The sequence below is a fragment of the Rhagoletis zephyria genome, unplaced genomic scaffold (genome assembly GCF_001687245.7).
Source record: "Rhagoletis zephyria isolate East Lansing unplaced genomic scaffold, Rhagoletis_zephyria_1.1 Rzeph_scaffold_00018, whole genome shotgun sequence".
NCBI lineage: Eukaryota > Metazoa > Arthropoda > Insecta > Diptera > Tephritidae > Rhagoletis > Rhagoletis zephyria.
Window position 1 is genome coordinate 533,358 of NW_016157102.1, and position 25,420 is coordinate 558,777.

The 25,420-nt window shown below is 35.3% G+C and overlaps 1 protein-coding gene across 2 annotated transcripts in view; it reads left to right on the forward strand.

The window, feature by feature from the left end:
• The window catches only part of Dll (homeotic protein distal-less), a 94,645-nt gene that overhangs the window by 17,084 nt on the left and 52,141 nt on the right, over positions 1-25,420 (forward strand). For both annotated transcript variants that reach the window (XM_017613772.1, XM_017613780.1), the window contains exon 3: positions 10,010-10,203. In XM_017613772.1, coding sequence (XP_017469261.1) covers positions 10,010-10,203 — 194 coding nt within the window. The remainder of the gene's footprint in view (positions 1-10,009; positions 10,204-25,420) is intronic.

Sequence of the window (25,420 nt, forward strand, 5' to 3'; positions counted from 1 at the left end):
AAAGCCTACCACGAGTAGTACTTCGAGCGCGTGAAATGTAGTCAACAGCTCAACAGCTTTAATCTTTGAGACTCCGACAAGACAGTCGCTCTTTTTTTTCATTGCTTACACGACTTTGACTTAATTTTTGCGCTACGTGCTTGACTTCTTTTCAGCTGTTTGTGCAAATAAAATATACAAAAAAAATAAAATATTGTCGCATCATTTCGATTTGTCCAGATTTGGTGTTATTTTATGTGTACTGAAGTCGCCTTCGTTGGTTCATTTGCTGATTTTCAATTAAATTTACGGTCAGGCGTATAAGGAGCAAAGGAGTTCTCATTATTATGCCAACTCGAATTTGGTCGCTTACCTTTTTTAAATTTTTTGTTTGCTTGAGTTTATTTGCTTCATGAAGAGTATGAATGCTTGTGGCGTGTGTGTACAATTTTAAATAAAGATTGACAAAAAATGTCCAAGCAAGTGCTGCTGTCGTTGCCTTTTGCGAATTTTTCGGCTTTGAGGAGTCTTGAGTGTTGTTGCTCAAGTCGCTGTTGCGGGTGTCAAACAAACTGCGCTGAAATGACTCTCAATGAAAGCGCTTTCTGAAAGGAACGGAAAATAAACCTAAAAACTTCATTTATCGTGTATAACACGAATATACATTTATACAATGCGGTTTTCTCTTCATATTATCGACATGAGTTTTGACACCATTTTCGTAAATATGGCCCCAGTGAGTCCATCAGAATCTAAGGGAATACCACGCTGAGCCCTCTGATCCCTCGATTTGTTTGACAACACCATCACGCTTACCATAATTGAAGGAACAGTCTGGCCGAATATGTAACTCATTTGCTGGCAATCATCTCCAAAAAATTATCTTCTTGCGTTTGTAAAGTACGCGGTTGGCCAAATTTCGCGTAATCGACTCATTATTGAACGCATAATGTAGGGGGCCCTACCTAATACATGCGAATATTGAGATGGCTCCTCCTATATACATTTAACTCGGATGAAATTTAAGTGTTCTTATGTCGACACCTGAGTAGAAGATCGACCTCTCTCGGCAGCCAGTTCGAAAATGCCCTATTTCAAAATTTGGTTGAAGAGCACCTTATCTCATAATTAAGTTCAAAAACGCCCTATCTCAGCTGCCGACTCAAAAAGCACATTTTCAATACATTTTCAGCTGAGGTAATGCGTTTTTGGACCGAATCCTGAGGTAGGGCGCTTAAGTGCATTAAAGCATATACAGCTAAACGAAATATCCTGTATTTGATTTCAAAGCACATAAGGGGTATTCTCGAAGTCTTGCATGTTGGACGGATTGCACGAAATGCAAAAATACTGTTCTAAATTTGCAAGAGTACGACACCTAGGTAGCAACAAGCAGCGAAATTCTCTGCCAAATACAATAACAAGATACAGAAAGAAAATGAAGTAAGCGAAATGAGAGAAATATAAAGTCGTTCCAACAACAAAACAGCTAGCACAGGGTCGCGTTTGTGCAAGATGTATGCATGTATTTCGACGTTACATATTGTGCAGCAATAGGAAATATTGTTTTCCATGTATTTTGTTGTTGTGTTTGCCAGTTATGCAATCAGTGATCGGACTTCAAAAAAATTCTGTGTGGTAAAATGTGGTAGATTTCAAAACAATGTGGTAGATTTCAGGTTTTGGATCATACTTTTTACAAAAATTAAAAAAGTTCTGCAAAGTTTCCCTTAAATTGCAAACTTTTTAATAAGACTCTAAAAAAAATGAATATTAGTATAATAAAGCGTTGAGTTTTGGCAATTTCTTTCTTGACAGTGTAAAGCAGTTCCTTCCAAAAAGATATTTTTCAAACATATTTTGCAACCTTGCGGAGTGCTGTCAGCTTTTCTTTTCATCACATCAGGATGTAGCGGACAAATCTGGCACGTTACAGAAACCGCTACTTGGGATTTGCCGATTTTGACAATTCTCAAGTAAAAGTAAACAACGCCTCAGAAACTTTAGATGCACTGAAATTTTGCTAACACTTTCATAAAAATTTAATTTATTTATGAAAAATGTATTATTGAGAAAATTTACTATTTTACAGTTTATTTTATCCTCCCATTCGGCTTTGTTTACTTTTACTTGAGAAATTTCATCGCCGCCGGGAATGCGAAATCTTGTCTAATATATCATTCTTGTTACCATATAGTGTTTAGTGTTGGTCAATTTTTGCTCTTAAAATTAAGAAAATTATGTCAAAGAAAAATAAAACTAAGTACTCAAAAACTCGAATATGTGGTAGATTTCAGTCCTTGTGTGGTAGATGCTCAAAAAAGTGGCAGATCTACCACAATGTGGTAGAAGTCCGATTACTGTATGCAATCCGTGCTACGTGCAACGGCCTAGCAAGATTTCGATAACACCCCTATTGGTTTGTTACAACTTGAAAAACATACGTCGTATACGTATGTCATAGAATCATAGAAGGGAACTTGATTGCTCAAAAGGTTTTGCTTGCGGTTTTACCGCAATAAAAAATGCAATGTATTTACAGTGAATCACCCTAGTTCTTACACATATCCACGAGTCAAACACTGTTCAAAATATTTTATGAGTTGTGCAAAACTGGTCTTCCTAATAGTATTCGATATAAGCTTAGCATCCTCTTGTGTGATTACAAAGTCTAATGGCCTTATTCATAAAAAATAAAGTAGGTTTAAAGAGCTTTATAAATTGACGTTTTCATACATTTTTCAATTTATAAACCATTTATAAAGCTACTTTATTTTTTATGAATAAGGCCATATGTATCAGCAATTTTCTTAAAAGTGTATGGTATCTATTCAAAATTCAAAGCTACAGTTTCATAATTTTTTTTAACCATAAAATATACAAAAAATTACCTGATTATTGTCACCAAATAATGATAATCGAGCGTTTAGTGTCCAACTGATCTGTAGCTCATTTAAGCGTTACTTGTTCGTTGCCTCCAAATATATGTACGTACATATGTATGTGTGTATGTAGGCACATGCCTATGGAATGTACCCACAAACCCATCAACGTCCTTCCGAACGTACAAACAAACACCGAGCTGCTGCTGCCAATGTCCACTCGATGCGCCTTCAAGTGGAAAGATGAATTCATCGCGATTACACAGAGCGATTCATCTTTTTATTTTATCGGCGCTTACGATTTGTTTATTTTAATTCTATTTTTCTTTGTTACTGTTTGGTTTTTTTTTGTTTTGATGTACATATGTATGTATGTACAAGTTTACAGTAATAGACGTTTAATTTAAGTATGAATGTTACCAGGTTTTGTTGGTTCTTATTTTGTAGGTATTTATTGTATGTACATATGTAATGGTATCCAAGCGCACTTAGATATGGATGTGCCACGTTTTTTGTAGTGACATAATTGCGCGCTTGACTGTGACATTTTTATTTTCGGTCTTTTGTTTTTCGATTTCACGCTGTCATTCGTGTAGATATAGCGTAGGTTCGAATGTGTTTTTGTATATAAATAAATACATTTTTTTCTAACAATTATACATATATACATACACGTTTTATTTACAATCTCAATTGTACATACATATGTATATCTGACAACGTGCGCGCATTTTTACATGGTTGAGCAGTTTTGCCAAAGTTTTTTATTTGAATTTTAGTTTTCGCCTCTTCGCTTTCATTTATTTATGTACATATGTTTTTGACTACTTTTTACCATCTAAAATGTACTTGCAATTTTGTGCAAACGCATTACAAGCAGTCAGACACAAAAAAAAAATTGCTTCGTTTTGCATGAATGAGAAAAAAAAATAAAACGAAAATCAACGGCAGCGCGAGATTCGCAATTGTCATTGCCGTTGTTGTCGTCGTCGGTGCCGCCAACACGAATTGACGATTTGGCAATCGCAAAACAATTAACCTTGACGGTGAACGTGGACAAAGCCACTTAAACATATGTACATACATATTGTGCAAGTACATCTTATATACCTACTGGTACTTATTTACTTCCACAGCCACATAAAAAACATATGTACATATGTACATGTGCTTTTAACAGCAATCACATTGAAAAGTAGAGCTTAGTAAGTATGTACATACATAGATATGTGTGTACATATGTATGTATGTTCCTATATGGAGCGTTGTGCATCTCTAAGTGCATGACGTGATGACTCTAATCGGGAGCGAGTGGGCGTTGGTAAAGTTTTTGTCACCGCAAACTCTCGCCTGTACCGTAACCTGAGTTTTTCATAATCAACAGAAAAACAGTTGTTAAAAAATATTCAGATGAGAGGATGAATTATGCCAAGAGTCAAGATTATCTGAAAAAATAAAACAAAGGAATTTCAGTACCTCAAATTTTCGTAGTAGTAGAGCAAGCATAATATTCAGCCCTATCGCCAATTCTATGTGAATTAATTGTTCACAAGAATTTACAAGCAAAACAAAAACAAATCGGGGAAAAATTGTTTATGTTTTTCTTAAAATTTTTGGGAATATTTGTTCACATGAAATTCGCAATAAGGCCGATTATTTACAAATGCGTTGCACCTAAAAGTATGTTAAAGGGAAGTCCTTTAGTGTATAATTATGTTTTAATCAGGGACGGTAATCATTATTAGTAAAATAATTTAAATCAGCTTTTAATCATTATTTTGAGATTTTTAATTTTTTTCGCTCAACGGAAATAACTATCATTTGATTTTTCGATCACAAATAATGATTATTTTATAACTTTTATTTTGTCGCTCAGATATAAGTATTATTTTTGAGTTTTATTTTTCCACTTAAAAATAATGATTATTTTTAGAATCAACCTACTGAGATTTTGACTTTTGTAACTTACAATAATTATTATTATCTTCGATAATAAAATCGAGTAATAATAATTTCCTTTGAGCGAAAAAATAAGACAAAAATATTAATTATTATTTTTAATCTTTATTGATCAAACTCGAAAAATAAAAATCATTGTAAATTCCAGTAGTACGTACGAACATTAGTACGTGAGCATTAGGAATGTTAATCCCGTGATCCCGGCCCTTTTTAGGTCCCGAAAAGTCCGGGATTCTTGGGAAATAATCCCGGGATTTTCGGGATTTGTAATCTGCACTGAAGACTATAATAGAAACTCCTTTTCTTTACCAGTATATTTCTTTTTTTATTTAATAATATTTTTTTTTTTTAATTGTCTTGCTCATTATACATATAACTCCGTGCGATAGTAAATTTTACACACAAAAATCAATAAATCCGCAAAACCGTGGGGCGAAAAAATTGCGTTCTAAGGTTTTCACTCTGACGCCAGTAATTCAAAAATAATTTAAAGAATTCAGTGAAATGCGCTTAGAGAAGTATGGGTATAAAATTAAAGAGGAAATTCTGTAGAATCTAATTATATTAATTTTTTGGTGCATAAGGACTGGTAAATATTGAAAATGTCCTTTTAAAATTTTATCCATGAAATTTCGAAATATTTGATTTTGAAAAAATTATATGTTAAGGACTTATATAAACTCGATAACTTCCTAGAGTTTCGTCCTTCTAACTTTATCAGTTTGAAAAAATACCTACTCGTCCTTGTGAATCCAAAAAGTTTAATTTTTTTAAATTCTAAATTGCTCTTTCATTTGGTACCCATATCTTTATTCTACATTGCCTTGAATTTTTTAAATAATTTTACAAAGTCCTTTAAAATAAATCCCGGCGTCAGAGAGAAAAAAATAAAAAAACGCCACTTTAAATAAAAACGTAGGTTTCAAACCCATGTATTTATTATTTATTTTATGGTAGGAGAGATAGAAGCAATTTTTTCAATTTAAGTTGTTGAAAAGTAATTAATGCATATCTGAATACCGGGACTAATCCCGGGATCCCAGGATTGTGATAACGTCATACCGCTATCGTCTAACCGTGCTAGCTAACTTTGTTGTTGCTTTCACATGTAAAATTCTTCTTTAGGCGACCGGAACTCAAACATCGCGAGCAGAAAAGTGGTGAATCGTTGACCTTTAAATCAGCCATCAAGAAGAACTCGTTCAACCATGGTTTTATCCTTTTGTAACGAAGGATGTTAGTCTCTTGACCCCAACTGAAATCAGGCTAGCCACTTCTTATTTAACCCATCACAATCGTCTCTGTTCGCTTACGCACCGGGTTAACTGAATTGTCAGCTCTGTTTTAAAGATGATGAGATGTCCGATATTGGTTTTCTGGCTTAATACATTCACACACAAACGCTTTAGAACTAAGAAATTGCCGCTACTAAATAATAAAGAGTTATAATAGGTTTAACTCAATTAAAACTACTCTTTTAAATGCCTCTTAAATTGCTTCTTCAGGTATTTAAAAAAAAATAGTAATTTTTAAGCAAAAAACAAAACCGACTTCAATTCTTGTATACAAATTTAAGAGTACCCATAATCCAATGATCGAATCCAAGTCGTTTAAAAAAGAGTTCTCGGTTAACGTGGTCCAAAGTTATGCGGTAACATATGTACATTAAAAAAAAAATATTCCGAAGAATTTATAACCTCCTCCTTTTGTTGAGGTCGGTTAAAAATTATGCTATAAAAATTATTAATTGTATCTAATTTCAGAAGATTGCACCTTTTAACTGAAAATCGACACCGCATCAAAGAATAAATAACGATAGCAGTTTATTTTACTAAAAAAAAAACTAGCTGTTATGTAATATAATGTATTAATTTTTTACATTGTCGTTTCATCTATTTTTCGCGCGCACTTGAAGCTTTTACCTGTTGAAGTTTATTAACTCATCAATTGGCAATACCAAAGCTGTCTCATTATATTCAATGTAATTGTTAAAATGCAATGCGATTTCATTTCATTTACCACTGCCCAGCAGCTTAGTGGTAATTAAGATCTAATTTATCTCATTCGAAAACCGCGAACTCCAATAACACTCACGATTCACACATGAGCTATCACTATCTACTCGTGAACACTTCGCATATTTTTTCGAACCCCATTTGTTTGCTTTATGAATGGCATTTTGACTTGTTGTATCACCGCTTCATACATGATTATGCTGTTGTTATGAGTGAATTATTGTTCATGTTGCACGTTTAAGGTGGACACCCCGCTGTGAGCGACACAGTGGGCTACTGTCAATACACACATAAAAATGTCAGCTACTAATTTTTCGTGGGTTTTCAGGTGTCCCAACTTATGTTTGAATGTTTAAACAAGTATGCGCTGTTTTTTTTTGTGGGCAGTTTGATTTATTTCGAGTTGGAAATATGTACAAAAAAGTGGTTGATTGTCGGCAACTGGTCGTGAATGAATGAATTTATAACCAGTTTACTTGCATAAATTATAAGAAAAGTATTTAAAATAAATATGTATTCGAGAAAAATAAATATAAATAAGGTTTATTAATAAACCGCAGATACGTTCTTAGGAGATTTAAAATATGTATCAAAATAACACAACAATAAAAAAATTAAATTTGCTTTTGCATTTTGAAATTAATTGCGTTTGTTAACAACTTTGAAGAAAAGTAGGCGAAAGTGAAAAAATCATGTTATAGAAACAAGTTAATATTGTAATAAAATATTAGTGCCTGATTACACGAACGTACACTGAGGGAAAAAAATATTAAAATCAAATAGAAACGTAATTGATCTTACTATAAACGTCAACGAAAGTACTATATATTGGTAAATATTCAATTCAATTACGCGCATATTAAAATGACCGCGTTCGTACTGAAAAAGCATCCGTGAAGTGATTAATCAAGACAAAAACTAAAAAAAAACATTTAATTTGCATGTTGCCTGCAGTGGAATTCGAACCCGACCATCTCCGGATATCAACAACTTGTGGTAAGCATCTTTGCACACTCAGCCGCACCCAAGCATATAAATTTGCTTTCAAATGTTGAATATCCATCAACACCACAGCACGCGATTTGTACGGATAAACATGTACGTACGCTCTCAGAGCGGCGCTCTGCATTCTTGTGGTGCGTATGTACACTTACATATACATACTCAGATGTGAACAGTCAAATACGTGCGTAATAAATTTTGTATGAAAATATTATTTTTAAATACGAACATTTTTAAACGATAATCAAATATAAAGTATTCATTTTTACTATGCATTATATCCCTCAGTGTATGTAGTTTGCTCTTGCAAGTGAATAGGCACATACACACATCCGTTTAATAGCAGCCTTTGCCTACATATGTAATTATAATGTCTGCTATTACAATTTCGATTGCCACAATTAATTATTTCATTCTGAATTTAGCGGGGTGACGGAAAGAGCTGTGGCAGGCCTCCCTGAAAGCAACAGCGTATGACATTGTGAAGGCCAAATATGCGTGCACCAATTGCAGAAAAGGTTTTTTTTTTTTTTTTTGATTAGTGAGTAGCAAAAACCTTTTTGCAAAACAAAAAGCAGCATAAAGGGTACACCCCGGGTACACCAACTTACACAGCTATAATTTATAGCTGGCATACACTGACAGCCTGGCAGGCCAATTTGACTATTCATCTAATCGTTAAGTGGCTGTCGATTTGTTTAATAATAGTTTTTCATAGCGCTATAACGGTTAATTACAAGTATTGCTGCGAAAATGTGTTGTGGAGAGCAATTCAGCTCGTCTGCTGCATGGGACAATATTGTTGACAATTATTAAATTATTTTGCAATTTGTTTCTTATTTATTATTTTTGTTTTAAATGTTTATGCCACGCACACAACTACTACTTAATAAAATACAAAAGAAAATAAAAATATAAAATTAACTATTAGTTTGCTGTATGTGTGTAGTAGTAGGATGTATGCGCGATTGTTTACATTTGAAGTGCTTTGAACTTTGGTTTTAATGAATGCAATTACACTAAACGCGTTTGGCTGTAGGCTATTTTCGCCTATTGTTGTAAGTGATAGATATGTACATGCATAAGTATGTGCATGCATGTAGTGAGAAATTGGGCTAAAGACATACAAACACTTAGTGAGTACCCTGCAAACCATTTTTTCAGAGTATTCTGAATCGTAAAGAAATTTTAACGAATTCGGAAAGATATCATCAGATTTTTTTCCGAATTTTCTAAAATGAAATAAATTACGCACACTTCCATTCTTTTACGAAATTTCGGAAGAAAATCGGTGAAGAAATGAAAATAATGCTGCTCTGTGAAGAATTTCTTGCAGACTTTTTTCAGAATTTTCTTTATTTTTCGTACAGAAATTTCTTTACGAGTTCGTGTCAACCACTTCATATAATTTTCTTTGAAGATTCGGAAAAAAATCGTTACAGAAATCAGATACTCCTAAAGATTTCGTTAAGATTTCGGGAACTTTGGTTTGCAGGGTAATTGCTCAGACAATTACATTTCGTCTACTTCGAGAGTAATTCAAAATATTTATATTGATTTTGTTGCCGTATTTTATTAAGCGATTTTTATATTTGGAATGGTTTTGGATCGCCATACTCTTAAACAATATATATAGGTTCAAAAACGCCTACTACAATAATATGATTTAATTCAAAATTTTTTTAAGAAAAGGATTTTTTCTAAATTAAAAAAAAAACCAAAGATAGGACGAAGTGATTGAGTTTTTGACTAAAGCAAAGTGTACTCGGACTGAAACACACGATGGACAAAAATGGTTTAATTAAAAATTAAATTTTGTATCTGGCGTTGCCACCGGGTTTACATGGTGAGGCAAACTCGTTTAGAGAATTATGCGTTTTCATAACCGATTGAAATATTTTATGATCTAAAAAATTTAATATGAAAATAACGGTTGCAATAGACAAAAAACTAAAAATCATCAAAAAATAGTTAAATTGTGTGGGTAAAATAGAAATAAAATTTTAAATTATAACTTTTATTATAAATATCGTAACCTTATTGCTACCTGGTTATATGCTATTTATGGGACTGATCTAAAATTTAAGTTGCTTTCATATTTTTAAACTTTAGGTACCGAAGTTAGAAATAAAATAATGCATTATTCTTCTTCTACTTTTTCGAACTTTGCAGATTTCTCCATATCCGACAAATGCGAAGATTCCGGCTTACGCGTCAATGGCAAAGGCAAGAAAATGCGCAAACCACGCACAATATACAGTTCATTGCAATTACAACAATTAAATCGACGATTCCAGCGTACCCAGTATTTAGCGCTGCCAGAGCGAGCCGAATTAGCGGCGAGTCTGGGTCTGACGCAAACGCAGGTAAGCAGGAGTTTAAATACATATTTATACCAAAAAAGAAATTTTATAGATTATTGAATGCAATTAAAAAAAAGAGTATATACAACATAAAAATGTAAATATTATTTGAGCTTAAAGGGAAGAAATTAATTTTTTTTTACCTGCGTATTTATTCTTACTAGATACTTATTTACTATAGAATTGTAGCATGGTTGCTCAAAAAAAAAGAAAAGGAAAAATTGAGAAAACTCAAAAAACATCCAAAATGGCTTAAAGCCCTCGCCAACTTGCTAACAAAACAAAATACTTTTTATCGATTTTTTTGACCGCCAACAATTCTGCTCTAAATATTTAAGTATTTAATGGGACAGGAGAATTAACGAAATACTTATAGATATATGTTTGTACATATATGTAAGTAAGTAGTTAGTAGATATGCACATACAATTTGTAGAGTAAAGTTCACAAAACAATTAAATCAAGGTAAACAATGGCCAAGCGGCAGCACTGCAGCGGACACGCCCGCTTGAAGGCCAATGTCCCGCTGCCGACACAAATCTTAAATTTAACTTAATTTTCCCGAGCGACTCTTGACAAATATTTACTGCCAGAAGCAAACTTAGGAAAAAAAATTTACAAAAAACAAAAGTGAATTGTAATGGCAACACTTGCATATCGGCTTGTGCGCATGTTTGTGTGTGTGTGAATGAGTGCTTCGGTATACATAGATATATAAACACATATAAATTTGTCCGCCCTTTGCATGCGAAAGCAAAAAAAAACAATCAATAAACGACTTCCGCTTTCGCTTAACCAAGAGGGCGGCTTTAATTACTGCCACAAGAAGCTATAAAATAAATCCAAAAACAATAGCAACTACGCGCTAACTACCAATGCAAAACAGTAGCCAACAAACCAGAGAAAAAGTTATGTATGTATGTATGTAGTGCTATGAGGAAGCAATTCAACATTACTCGACAAACTCTGCTAGCAAACTTTTGTAAACAGAAAGTGTCGAATCGATCGGATCACGCTTTGCAACAAATTTCCTTTCGCCCGGTCAAACGCTTATCGGTTTCAAAATAGCCAGCCAACGCCAGCTAGCTATCTTTCTTTATTGCTTTATTCAGTGCAAAGTAAAAGCTATAAATAAAATGAATTGCACCAACAACTGGCTGAGCGACTGGCTGGATAGCGCGCTGGCGTTTGGAAAGTGACCACGCCGCCAAACCAAACCAAGTAATCAAGCAAGCAAGGCAGCAAGCAGCAGCAACAAAGCACGTGCAATGGGCGCGATAATTTACTCAAAGTGAAGCGGCACTGCCACCGCCAAGAAGCTACCAAGTTGTGATGAGAGTGGACAAGAAGGAGCTGCTTGCCACTGCTGCTGCTGCTGCTGCAGTCAAATTGCAGTTACACCCTTTGTGCACTCATAAATTAATTTTTGTTGCTATTTATTTTGGGTTTTTGGTTCAACTTTTTGTACCCTCTTGGCACGTTCAGTTACACATTAACCCCTCCACGCCTGGCGGCTATGAAATGAGACATTGCCAAAACAAAACAGTAGTGCAGCGAATAATTTAATGAGTCAAAGCGCAACGGAAGCTTCTCTAAAAAAAAATATAACAAATTATTGATTTAAGCGATTTTTCAGTTGTCGCTTCGAGGTAATGCACTTTTCGCGACTGTCCGCGGGTAATTAGCCTGTCGTTGTGATGGACAAGGATATATTTCGTAAATGGGGAACAGCTTTTTGGTAACAGAATTTTTTGGATTTTACGTTTTTTTTTACGCAAATGTTCAACTTTACCTTCAGTGAAACACTTTTTTTTGTGTATTTAATGGTACAGTGTTGTAGCCGTTAATATTGTCGTTGCTATATTTTGTGTGCCTTCAGTGTTGGTTCTCTCTTGTATTTGTTTTGCAAGTTTTATGGTAGCACAATTGACAGCTGCTAGCTGGTTACTATTTGTCTTTATTTTATTCCCGTTGGCTGGGTAAGAGTAGGTCAGTTTTTCTCTTTTTTTCTTTCTACTTGAAGGAAACTCCTTTTTCTTTCTTATACAATTCGGGGCGTTTTCAGCCAAGTCTTTGCCCGAGGTTATTAGGTTAACATGCAAATTAAGTACGTCGCACAAAAATGTATGTAAATATCTGCCAACAGACAATAATGCACTTTCAAAAATAAAGTGTCACCTGTACAGCACGTTCATGTTGATGTTAATAATTTAGTCAAGAGGAGGAAATTTTCGGTTATAAAAATACACCAAGTGAAAAATAAACAGATTTCAGTTCGGACGAGCTGTTTGCCCAGCCTGGAGCGACCACTTTCAAAAAAGTATTTTTATTAATCAATGTTCATAATCCATTTTTTGTTTCTTTATTGTCTACCTTAAGCCATACTCTTCTTCGATCTTAAGACTATGGACCCCAAAGAGAGGTTGCTCTGTGCCGTTTATTGGATATCGAGATTGATTTTGATAATACTGGCTACGGATCTATTTTGCGAAAATTAGTCCAACCAGACATAGTTTTCTCTGGTGACGATTGCAATTAGACTAAATATTTTATTCAAGCGCGATTTTATGTCTTTGTTAGGCAATACTTTCGTGGAATTTACAGCATAGACTACTCACAGGGAGCCGTTAACTTAATCAGACAACATGGGTGTGGTAACAAGCCACACTCTTTGTTATGGTGCCTTAATACCTTGGTAGGCCAATCTTAATATATCAGAAAACAATAAAAAAGGAATACGAATTTCGGTTACAAAAGTTCGATGATTCCAAGAGTTTTTATATGGAGTATAAAATATTACATACAGTGCATATACAGTATCGGTCATATCTATAGCACGCCATTTCAAAGTGATATTGTGTGCCATTTATGTTTATTTATTTATTTTTAAGAATTTTCAATTAAAATACAGTTCTTTATCTAACAAAACCCATATAAACCCAAGTTTAAAAACTTATAGAAAACTACAAAAAAGTGCAACAAATTTTCACCTAAATTTCAAACTTTTTTCTCGGAAGTGTTTGAATTTTTCTGAATACACAGTTTTCAATTTTAGTCTGATAATGTGCAAGTTTCAAGTGGCTAAAAGTTACCGCATATTTTTTAGAATTTTTTTCGCCAAGGATGTTGCGGTTTTCTTCCATATACAAATAAATTGAGTTTATTCATTATATGGAAGCCAATGCGACAAAAAAATTATAAAAAATTAACGGTAACTCGTAGCCACTTGAAATTTGCACATTATCAGACTAAAATTGCAGGGGCTAAAAAACTGTGTCCTCAAAAAAATTCTATCACTACCGAGAAAAAAGTTTGAAATTTAGGTGAAAATATGTTGCACTTTTTTGTAGTTTTCTACAAATTGTTAAACTTGGGTATATATAGGGTTTGTCCGAGATTGAACAAAATTTTAATTGAAAATTCTTAAAAATAAATAAATAAACATAAGTGGCACACAATATCACTTTGAAATGGCGTGCTATAGATATGACCGATACTGTATATGCATGTACATACATATGGATTTAAAAAAAAAATCTAGACTAACACCCAATTTCAATAAAATAAGGAAGACTTTAACTGTTTTATAAATCGAAAATTTATATTAAAATGTCACTTTATAAATAAAGCTCTTTAAACCTATTTTATTTTTTATGAATAAGGCTATAAAAATTTACTTTAAAAGTTTTTGATATTTCCATTAATTTAAAAAATGAAATTTAGGCCCGAACGGACTTGTTTGTAGAGCTCCATTTTTTATGAGCGTGTGCCCAACAAGATACCATATATGTATACTTACAATGCTGAAAATCCCTTTTGTGAAATTGTTTGTGCCGTATCCTTTCATAGTAGTGGCATGGGAATACTGTAAAAAAACTGCACTACTAAGTCCAATAACTATCAAAGCTTGGTACATCCCTCGGTTACGCTATCGATGGTAAGATACCCATCTCCATATTTTCTTTCATGCAAACACGTCGTGGCACCATGTCAAGGGAAATCTGCCACAACAAGATGTTCGCAATAAAAATCCTAGATTTACAACTATTTTCAATAACGGTTTTGTAATTTTAATCAATTCTCCTTAACACTTTCAAGCTTAGACCAAAGAGGACCAAAGAGGACCAAAGATAGGTTTCTGTACAGCCTAAGCGATTTATTTTTTATAATATTCGTCCACGAAGCATTTATGCATAGAACGAAGCCAAAGGTAGGCAATTTTAAACTTTTTATTCTTAATTGTTAGAAAATTTTAGTGTAAGTCTCGCGCAGTTAAAAATCGTGCGGTTTTTTTTTAATTTTTTTCAGCTGGGTGCATTTTATTAAATAAAATATTCATATTGATCATACTTTATGTACATATGTAGATATGGTATATATATGAGAAAATGCACAACGCCGTGAGCTAAAAAAGTTATCAAAAATCAGCGGGATTCTGTAATCACTCGAAACTTGCACTATATCCTTTTAAAATTTAATGGGCTATAAAATCTCATACCTACAAATTTAGAATAAAAAGTTTGAATATTAAGAAACAATTCAATAAAATTTTCCCGCTGTGTATTCGCTTTAAAACATATCAGACTATGCGCTGCGCTGTGCTGCAATCGCTCGCGCGCCCTACTCCGATGAAAAACTTCATTACAACGAGGGGGAGTTATTTTGCAACACCACCCTGACATATTACTGCCTGCCTTCTACATAAGTACTTGCCAGCCAGTCTAGTCTGTCTGCTTGCCTAGACTTACTCGACAAAGCGATCTTATAACAGTCGCGTTAAGTCAATATCTTACAACAACAGCAATACAAAATTAAAAAAAAAGAACTCGAAAATTGTATTGTTCTCCTTAGCATTTCGACTTTGCAGTGTTGCGAATGTGAAAAACATGCAACACCCACATGCCGCAACATAACCGAACGAGTTTTGGTGCCCCTTGCCACCTTCGCTACTCAAGAGCTACATACATATATATGTATGCCTTTGAATGCGCTTGTCGTTGAGGTAAACCACACTTACACAGCTGTTCTAACTAAATGCATACATACATACATACATACATATGTACATATGTACATACATGAATATTGTGTTTGCTTGGCTAGCTCGTTGACTCGCTGAATAGCTGGATTTGAGTGCTTTGTTGTTTTTTATTGCTAGTCACCACCGACGTCTGAGGCTATCAAACAACTAAGTAACTTGTGGCATACTAATTCAATTAGGAAGCCCACGCCCACAACCAATAAATATTTTCGAAAACAAAACGAAACAGCAACGAGATAGACTCATATGATATTGCAAATTGTCAGTGTGTGAGTGAGTGCCTGTGTGCGCTGATCGGCTGTACTGCACTTCAATGCACTTTACTATTCACTCAACTCAAACATACTTCTAGTAGATACTTATGTATGCACCTTAGCATGCACATATGTAAGTGTGTCGACGAAGTTATAAAGTTACAAGCAAACATATGTACATAAGTGCAAATCTTGATGTATGAACAAATTTATAGATATATATGTATGTATGCAAATATATATGAAAACATGCAAATTTCTAGATCTGTATTGAGGTTGCAGTTACTTTATATCTTGTTACGTGGGGAATACATAAAGTGCAGTTGACATTGACGCAAGCTTGGAAGTTATGGTCTAGGGGTTGATTGCATTTATATTCTGTAATTTTTCCCAGTGCTATTTTTATCACATATCTCTGAACATTACACTTTAACTCTTTCCTTTTGATATGCATTTGAATACTTACTCGCTTTTTTGAAACAAATTCTGAGAAAGAAGGTTCTTGAAACAAATTCTGAGATTGGGCATCCCTTAACCAAATTCTGAGATAGGGCGTTTTCGAACTGGCTGCCGAGAAAATGTCAATGTCCCACTCAGCCGTCGATGTGTACTTGACAGGGTCATAGATCTTGCGTAGAATAAGCACAGCACCCAAAGCCTTTACATCTTTGTTCGACATTGTCCACGTTTCTGCACCACATAAAGGAACGGACATAATGAGATTTTTAGAGAAATTGTGTTCGTCGTGAGATGGCTCTGCTTTTTAATTACCTACCGAGCTTCAAGTATCACCTTTTGACCAAGAGTTATTCAGCCTTGAGGACATTCTGGGGGCATTTATTTGGGACCCTAGGTGAATGAAGCTCCTCACTACTTCAAAATTATGGCTGCCAACCGTGACGTGTGTATAAATACGCGAAGACTTTTTATATGTTTCCAGGAGGTACCTTGTCTTGTCCTCTTCTACTTGTATGTCAACGTATCCAGCTTCTTTTTTTAAGCTGGAAAATGCTGCGTTGACGTTCCTAAGTTTCAAGCTGACGATGTCAATATCATCTGCGTACTCTAGCAGCATCGTTTTTTGGTATATATGTTGGCGCTGCGACTTAGATAAGCAGCTCTTATTACACTTTCCAGCATCAAATTGAAAAAGTCGCATAAGACTAAATCTCCATGTCTAAAACCTCGCTTGGTCTCCAAGACGCGGAGAGGCCCTTCTCAATTTAAACGGAACTGACAGCATTATTAGTTTGGCAGGGATCCTAACTTTAGATGTGTTGTCGCACAGGCAGCTTCTTTTCGTGTTATAAAAAGCGGTTTTAAAATGGACAAAAGGGTGATGTGTTTCCATTTGCATATCGAGTGTCTTCGCCAGGGTTTGACGTGTTTTGAAAATATGGCTGGGGACTTAGACTATGCTCAAACAGGGGCCTAATTGGAAATTAAGAACCTTTTCACCTTAATTGTTACCCAATTTATCATACAAAAATTCAATTTATTAATTGCCAATTAATTATTAATTTTGACTTGGAGGTATGTTTATTGAACAAAGAGCAATCAGCTGTTTGTCTCTGTCCCTCTTTTACAGCTGATATTCCATCAGGGATGGAAAATTTAATTATAAAATTGTACCTAATTTACGGAAAGCTTTATCTAAAAGTAGATAGATGTACCCAAAAAGTAAATATGTATTTCTATATAAAGAAGATAGGAGGATAAAAATTCCACATCAACTTCTGTACTCACATTAAACAAATTTTGCCTATGAAAAGAGTCTCTTCGAGCAGCGCGAGACAAAACTTTGTTGTAGAAAAGGTGAATTAATTTCCTCCCAGTTCTCCGATCTGACGTTTAAAAATAAATATTATCCGTCTATCTGGCGAAATCAACTACAGTTGCGTTACTTTGACCATCTTTTTGTATCATTTGTATGCCCCTTCACAAAGGAGGGAAGGTATTGGACCAGTTGCCCGCAACAGAAAATGCATTGAAATGTCAATAAAAATAAGAGCTGATTTCCTGGGAAGTTATTTGGCTACGTTCCAAATGTACCTAAAATTGTGTGTTTGTACCGAATGCCCTTTCAAACTAAACTAATTGGCGAAAAAACCCGGAATCTTCTTTCTTGTGGATTGGACAAAGTACACAGAGATTGCAGTTTTCGGACCAAATTTTGTTTAACAGCATGCAAATTTTAATTTTTAAAAGATGTTGAAGTATATAAATTTTAAAGCCATAGTTAATAATTTCTTCGCTCGTCGCTATAAGTCTAAGCTTTCGTAGCTGATAGGCAATATTGCTTTCATAATTGTTCGATTCGTTATCTCCAAACTATCGCTATGGAACGCTATAAGATTCTCGAGTTTATGACCAGCTGCTGAGGTCGTATCGGTGCTGTCCGTTATTGCGACCTGAAATCCAGAATTATTGGCGTCGCCCATAGAATGCCTCCTTGCATCTACATACATGAGGACCTCCTTGTCCTCTCCTAAAGATGATGTAGCCGGCCGATGATCGGTAGGTACTTGTTACTTAGTGGACGGCTTAGATAAATGTCTACCGCAGGCTATCAAGCTGTGCAGTATCCATCCGCAGGCATCTTAATATACTATTGGAGGTCACTCGACGCTCGATGTTTGCACTGCAAGCCTTTTGTGGTATTTCGCTCCGTATAAGGGTAATAATCCTGGTTGATGCGGTTGCACCTAGCGATTGCCTTCGTTGTAAGCTTCTCTGACGTGGGAGAGCTCGATGGTCATCGTAATTTGATTTCTTCACACTTTTTGCTAAATTTAAAACTTTGCTGGTGTTTTCCTCTATATGCGCTGAATTTCGAAAAACTTTATTAGGCGCAAAATATATATTGACGTCATTAGAACAACAGCAAAAATACTCGTACCAAAACCATTACTCAAGCAATTCCATTAAAATAATTTAACATTCATACGCAATATAAAACCATTTGCATAAATAAAAAATCCACCATTGACCTTATCAGCGAATTAAAATCGCTAAAACAAAACCCAAAGCTCTGACGTGTCATTCGTTGTTGACTTGTGAATGTCACAGCGCCAGTGCAACAAATCAAATTAAAACCGATTTCGTGGCAGTCGAACACCTCCAGCGCGCGACAGCTCAGCAGCACCAGTTAAGCGAGTCGCGTCGCAGCTCGCATCTCCTCGATTCGCTCCCCTCCACAGGCTCATTAATTCTTCATGCCTGGCGTAAAGCGTTGCATGTCACATTAGCGACTAAAATGTGCATTTAGCTGCGACGCCGCAACAGCAACCGACACAAACATAGTCACAGCCATAGCAATTGTTGCATGTTGCAAGCTCCAAAAAGCAAACAAAAGATGTAAATAAAAAATCGCATACAAATTTGGTAGAAAAAAATGTATAAATTTATACAACAGCAACACTTTCGCAATACGCCCTGCGGCAGCTGCGACAAAGGCGGCAGCAGCGACAAAAAAAAAAAAAACAATGAAACTTGTATGAAAATCAAACAAAACAAAAATGCAGCGAAAAAATTCAACAACGAAAATATTAATTCACTAATCTGTAAACAAAATCAAAGATAATGAAAACAATCGCACCAATGTAAATGTGTGCGGTGTGCGGCGAACAACATCTCAAGCAACGTTAACCGAGAGCAACAACAACAATACATACGTAGTTGTACTAGCTGCACTACTGGTGCAACAAAACGAGCGCTGCAACAACAAATTATGTATTACAAAAAAAAAAATGCTTGCATTCATATTCATGGAGGTGAAACAATGAGTACAAAATAGCAACAACAATAACAAAATTACAAACAACAACAACAACAGTAAACAATTTTAGCAGCAATGTCAGCCGCAAGTGACGAAAGCAAACTTGTTATCGGCTTGCGGCGGCTGGTAGCAGCTGGCATTTTGATCGAATGGTGACGGGGGTGAGGGGGGCGGGACGGTTGAACAGCCGGACGAGCTGGCTGGGCTTGACTTACCGGCTGCTCGGCCGTCGCCATGGTCATAATTTTAATGTTGCCTGCAATTGCTCGTAGATAGCCGAATGAGCTAAATAAAAAATTAAAATTTAGATACTAACTTACTTAAATTGAAACCAAAATAGTAACCGGGATCTTTATGAGAAAGTTTAAATAGACTCTCTGATCATTTGCCAATCTTCAAGGCCGAGACTTAAATCTAAACGTAGTATGCGATGAAAAAAGGACATCGACAAGCGGAGAAGAGATCAACGACATGCTGACACTGTGAAGAGCCTCGGAGAGAGTTCAAAGCTCTATGAATATTTATAATTGGGGTGTTCACAACGGTGTCGTAAGTGTCGTATTGTTGTATGCCGTAAACTTTAAACGCCTAAAAAATATATTAAGGGGGTTCGCAAAATACCATCAAAGTCATATTATGAATTTTTTCAGTGTTAAAAAATAGTTGGTTGTCGTTTCAAGTTCTCTAAACATTTATTTAAGCTTGTGAATCCCTCAATTATTTTCGTGCTTACACTTTTGTTAAGTGTTTGGCAGAGTTTCTCCTCCTACATTTTTACGACAAAGCTCTAATATCTAAACAAAAATAACCAAAAAATAAATAGAAATAAAAAAATAGGGAGAGCTAAATAGAGTCCGTAGCAGCATTAGCTTCAATGTATCACAGACAATATGGAAACACTAAAAATGCCGGATGTAAAATCCAACTGTTGAGACTGTCCTAATACCATTGATAATTTTCACCTACAGAGGAGGACATCAACAACCTAAATTGGTGGTGGGTACTTTGAGATTTTTTAAATTCATGTTATTATTGGTATTCAAAACTGCTGCGTTGCTTCACAAATAATAACTGATGATATGATTGTCCCCCCACCATTATTCTAGACTGGAATGGGCTTTGGGTGGGCTTGAACCATTTAACTTACCGATGCCACACTAATCTCTAAAATGTTGTTGGTTTTATAAATCTAATTTAATGGCATACGATTAAAAAGTAAAGTGGGCTTTATTAAAAACAAAACTGTCGGCACATTTTAAACAATTCAAATTTCGTTCATAAAAATAACCAAATTTTATGACTCTTGTAAGAGCGTCAACTTTTTTCATTGGCCACCTTAATGTGCAACTCTGCGTATAGATATTTTCAGAAAGCATCTGTGCTCCAATATTTGTAATTTTATTCAAAAATGTATATATCCCTCATTTGTATACCTAAGTGATAGTTTTAGTTATAGTAAGTCCCCATTTCGGCAGTTTCTGGCCTTCCATGCAGGCAAAACAAAAAATTGAATTGAAGCAAATTTAGTTGAGTTGATTTGAATTGAGTTGAGTGTCATTTACATCTATCGCCGCTTCAGTCGCCAGTCGAGTGGCGCACCTATGTACATAGCTTGTATGGTCAACTATCAATCACTATAAAAAATACTTGTACTCCACTTAAGCGCGCGCTGGTCAGCACCCCACTTCCATCTATCTTCACTTTTTAAGTCGACAGCTGCTGTGATGCAAAATTCACCGCAGATACATACATATGTAGATATCAGGCGGTGCCACCACACCTTCTTCTATTGCTACCCTCGTTTACTCAGTGCACTTGCACTTCATCGCCGAGACCGCTCCCCACTGAAAGCCCAATTCTGTAGCTACATACATACCCATATATGTATGTATGTTCATCTATGCGACGCATTTAAGCTTATCTTGAAAATTGTTAGCGCGTATCTTAAAGATATCACCAACATGATGTACATATCTCAAACGACATGAACTACTACTGGGTGTATAGTGCAAGTGCAAGCGCAGATGACATGCACATGCATGTATGTATATGTTTGTACATACGTACGTAGATATGTGTCTTCGGTGGCAAGTGCGCGCATATCTTTACCGTTTTTCTTGTTGACTACTTTTTGAAATTTAATTATGTTAATTTTTTTCATGCGAAATTCGCTGGGGACTTTGAAGACTTGACGGACTTGTTTTGTATTTTGTTTAGTTCCAATGCAAAAACGTTTTTTTTTTGTTTTCAACACAGCGATTGTGCGCGCTTAAAGACCCCTTATAAAAAAAAAATCTATACATTGTATACGCTATCGTATCTACACACATACATATGTGCATCTATCTCGAGCGATTCTTGTAAGATGTGTATTTAGTAGTTCATCAAAATCAGAAAAACCCCGCCAGGTGGGATTTCTGCGAAAGGGCGCGCTTTGCTGCCAGCCCACAACAACAACAATACAAATATGCACATTTCCAAGCACTAACTATTCGCTGGTATTATAATTTTTTTTTTTTTTTATATACATACTTGCATAATTAGTTCCCATGCATAACTCATACATACACACTCATTCGCGTGCACATACCCACATCCCACATTAAGAATTATACAGCATTTCATTGCACTCGCATCGGCAATGTGCACTGTATTTTAATGAGCTGGATGATTCAGTGCTTGTTAGTAAACAGATTTGTGTAGAGTCGCTGCGCTGCGCCAGCATTACTTGCAGGTTCTTTCCAGCACAAAGTGCTGCCCCGAATGCTGGTCAGTGTGACGCCGCTTCACTTTGAAGTTCCATGGAAAGATCGTGTGCCATTTAGACTTCAGTGACAAATTCACTGCTTTACAAACACATTTCTCATTGCAATTTTGTTGAATTTGAAGAAAAAGCGGCTGCTTTGGAACTAATTTATTTATTGGCTACTGTTTAAGATGATATTCAGAATGCCAATGAAATTCCTGCAATGACTTATTCATAACGAATATCTAGAGTGCTGTCTAATAACTTTTTGTCGCGTCAGTTAGTTCTGGTTTTCTATATGGCACTAATTTAAAAAATAAATGCAATGTCATTCTAAATATTCATCACTAAACTGAATCATCAAACACTGAGATGACTTCCAGTTGATTATGTGCTCATTGACCGAACGTACGGCACATATCATCGTCATTGGGCTTTAACTCCTGCGCGAGCCGGGTTTTATAGGGTCCTCGGCTGAGATCTTGACTGACTGAATTCCGAAAAAAAATTGGGATGATTTACGGTCTATAGAGAAATATTCCGTTCGAAGCCTCTGTGGCCATCCAGTAAACTCTTGAAAAGAACAGTCCGCCTATCCTAACCTAACCATCCCTCATATATAAATGAGTATATATCTTATATGTTTGTAGGTAAAACTTTATATCATTAATCGTCTCATTAATCGTCTCATTGATAACAAACTACTTTCTACATACATACATACTAGGGTGATTGAATTGGTTTTTCCAACCCGGTTTCCGCCGGTTTTGTGGATATCTATAGGCAGTTTTTTTGAAATCTTAATTTTTTGAATATCGAATAAACTGGATTTTTTTATCGAACAAACCGGTTTTTAATTACGTACAAATCTTGACCTCTAAATAAAAGTTTTGAGTTTGCCGAGGGGCGATCGCTAATTGAAAACCCTATTTTTTATGTTGCTGGGGCCATAAATTGAACCATGGATCTCCCCAGTGACAGAAGGCACATCTAAGCACTCAGATACGACGGCTCTTTTCTTAATAAAATATATCTTTACTTTTCTTTAACAGTTTTATTGTACCTGTTGGTCATGACCTTATACCAGTATAAGCACTTTCAATGTATGAAAACTATGTAAAATAAACGCGGTTTATCTGGTTTTTTCTTAATTTTAAAATATGGAACCGTTTTTTTTTTTAGATAGCAATTTTTGGAATAACTCGAAAACCGGTTTTGGAAAAAGGCGATTAATCGAACACCCTAATACATCCATGTGTATATGAATGCAAATTTTATTAGGCTTATACACTCGGTCCTGCGGCAAAGTACTTAAATATGTGCCCCATGTTTGTATGCAGGCTGATTAGATTTTAGCTTGATGCTCTACGGCAGAGCTTCCTAAAGTGGGTTCCGCGGAACCCAAGTGTTCCAAAGGAAAGTCGCCGGCGTTCAGTGAAATTAATTTTGGTCTGAACAAGCACGGCGGTCGGCAGTCGGTTTCAGTTGCACGCAAAGAAGAGTTCTTTAAACAGCATGACCTCGACGCAATTATCTATTTTCAAGTACATCTATATATATGTACATAAGAGCGTTGAGCGTTGCTCTTGACAGCTTGTTTTTTCTAACTTGTATGTGTTCTTGGCCACCGGCAACAATGGCAAACCTCGGACTATATTTCGAGGGCGACGTAAAACTGTAGGTCCCTCTATTTTTGTAACAGCATCCAGGCGAGCATCACCAATTGGAGAAGCTCGGCCTAACACTTAGGTGTAAGCGTCAAAATATTATTATTATCATTAAAATATCTGGCCTATAACATTTTTGGAAATATTAGTGAAATTTCTAAATTTTTGCACGGAAAATCAACAACCATATTTGTGGCGAGAGATATATTATCATCCTTTAAAAGAAAATTTCATTTCTGGATTGAAAGAAAAGCATTGAATATTTCCCATCTTTATACAACTGTGTGAAATATCATAACTGTGCACTTGGTAAATTTCCTGAAATCTATGACAGATTATTTTTCGGATGAAAGTCGATTGGGAGCAAAATCCATTTACGAAGCATTCGTAGACTTCAGAGTACTTCGACATTGAAACATACATACATTTAAATCTGTGTCTCTGAACGAGTTTTGGATTAGCGCTAGAAGTGAATACCATGAAGCTGCAAAAAAGGTTATCTTAACTGTGCTTTCTTCTGCCACAAAAAAAAATACAGGTCGAAATAGGATGCTACCCCAGAAACACGCATACAGCTTATAGACATAATACCGAATTATAAAGTAAAAATTAATAACAGTTCACAATTTCATACTTCACATTAAAATTTAAAGTATGTATATTATGTATTTCTAGTAAGTTGTCATTTTATATGTAAATTGCACTGCCTTTGATTGTTAGTAATATGATGATGTGAGGTTCCATAAATTGAAAGGTATTTAGTAATGGTTCCATCATCTTAAAAGTTTGGGAATCCCTGCTCTACGCTGCCGAAAACAATTTCACTCTTCATAGGCGAGAACATCAAGCAACGTATCTACATACATATGTAAGTGCGAAAAAATAAATTCGAGTAAATACCCACAAGTGTGGGTCAAGCACATTTCGACCCACTTCCAACCATCAACTATGTAGTACATTTTGTACATACATACATACATATGTATGTATATGCAGACACATTGCCTCCCCCTTATGGTTGCCAGCATTCATCCACGACACTGTATATGTATGTATGTATAACGATATGATATCGTGAAACGCGCGGTTTAATGCCGTAAAGTGTCGTAAGTGTCATAGATCGTCGCGTAAATAAATAATCACAGCAACGCTGGTGGCAACAACATCAATTTGATGTGACTTATGCCAGCATACATATATAGTATGTACTACTTACATACGAACATATACACTACATGTATGTATGTAGGTAAAGCAAGTTCGTATCAGTGAGAGTATCGTGGTACATAGTACATACAGTGCGTCGGCATTTAATTCATAGTTCCTGTATTTGAGCGTTGAATGTTCGCAATAAAAAATGGCTACGCGTTCTTTCGCATTCGTTACATTTAGGCCACAACCATAGGCATAAACGTATAAATTACACACCGGTGACATTGTCGAGTGCTTTGTTGAGATTTTCTTGTTTTTTTTTCGTAAGTTGAACTATGCCTTTGTCATGTTTGTTGTTTCGGTTTTTAGAGAGGAACATTCGACACGCGCTGCCTGCCTTACTTTATTACCCGCAGATTACTATGTACACATACATATAGCTTTTTTTCTTTTACAAAAATCCCATTTATTGCTATTTTGTTGTTGCAGTTCTACTCAAAGTAATAAAAAAAAAAAAAAAACATTTCGCATTTCATACCTAAATAAGTACTTGAGAATTTGTTAGTACTTAGTTTCTGCAAT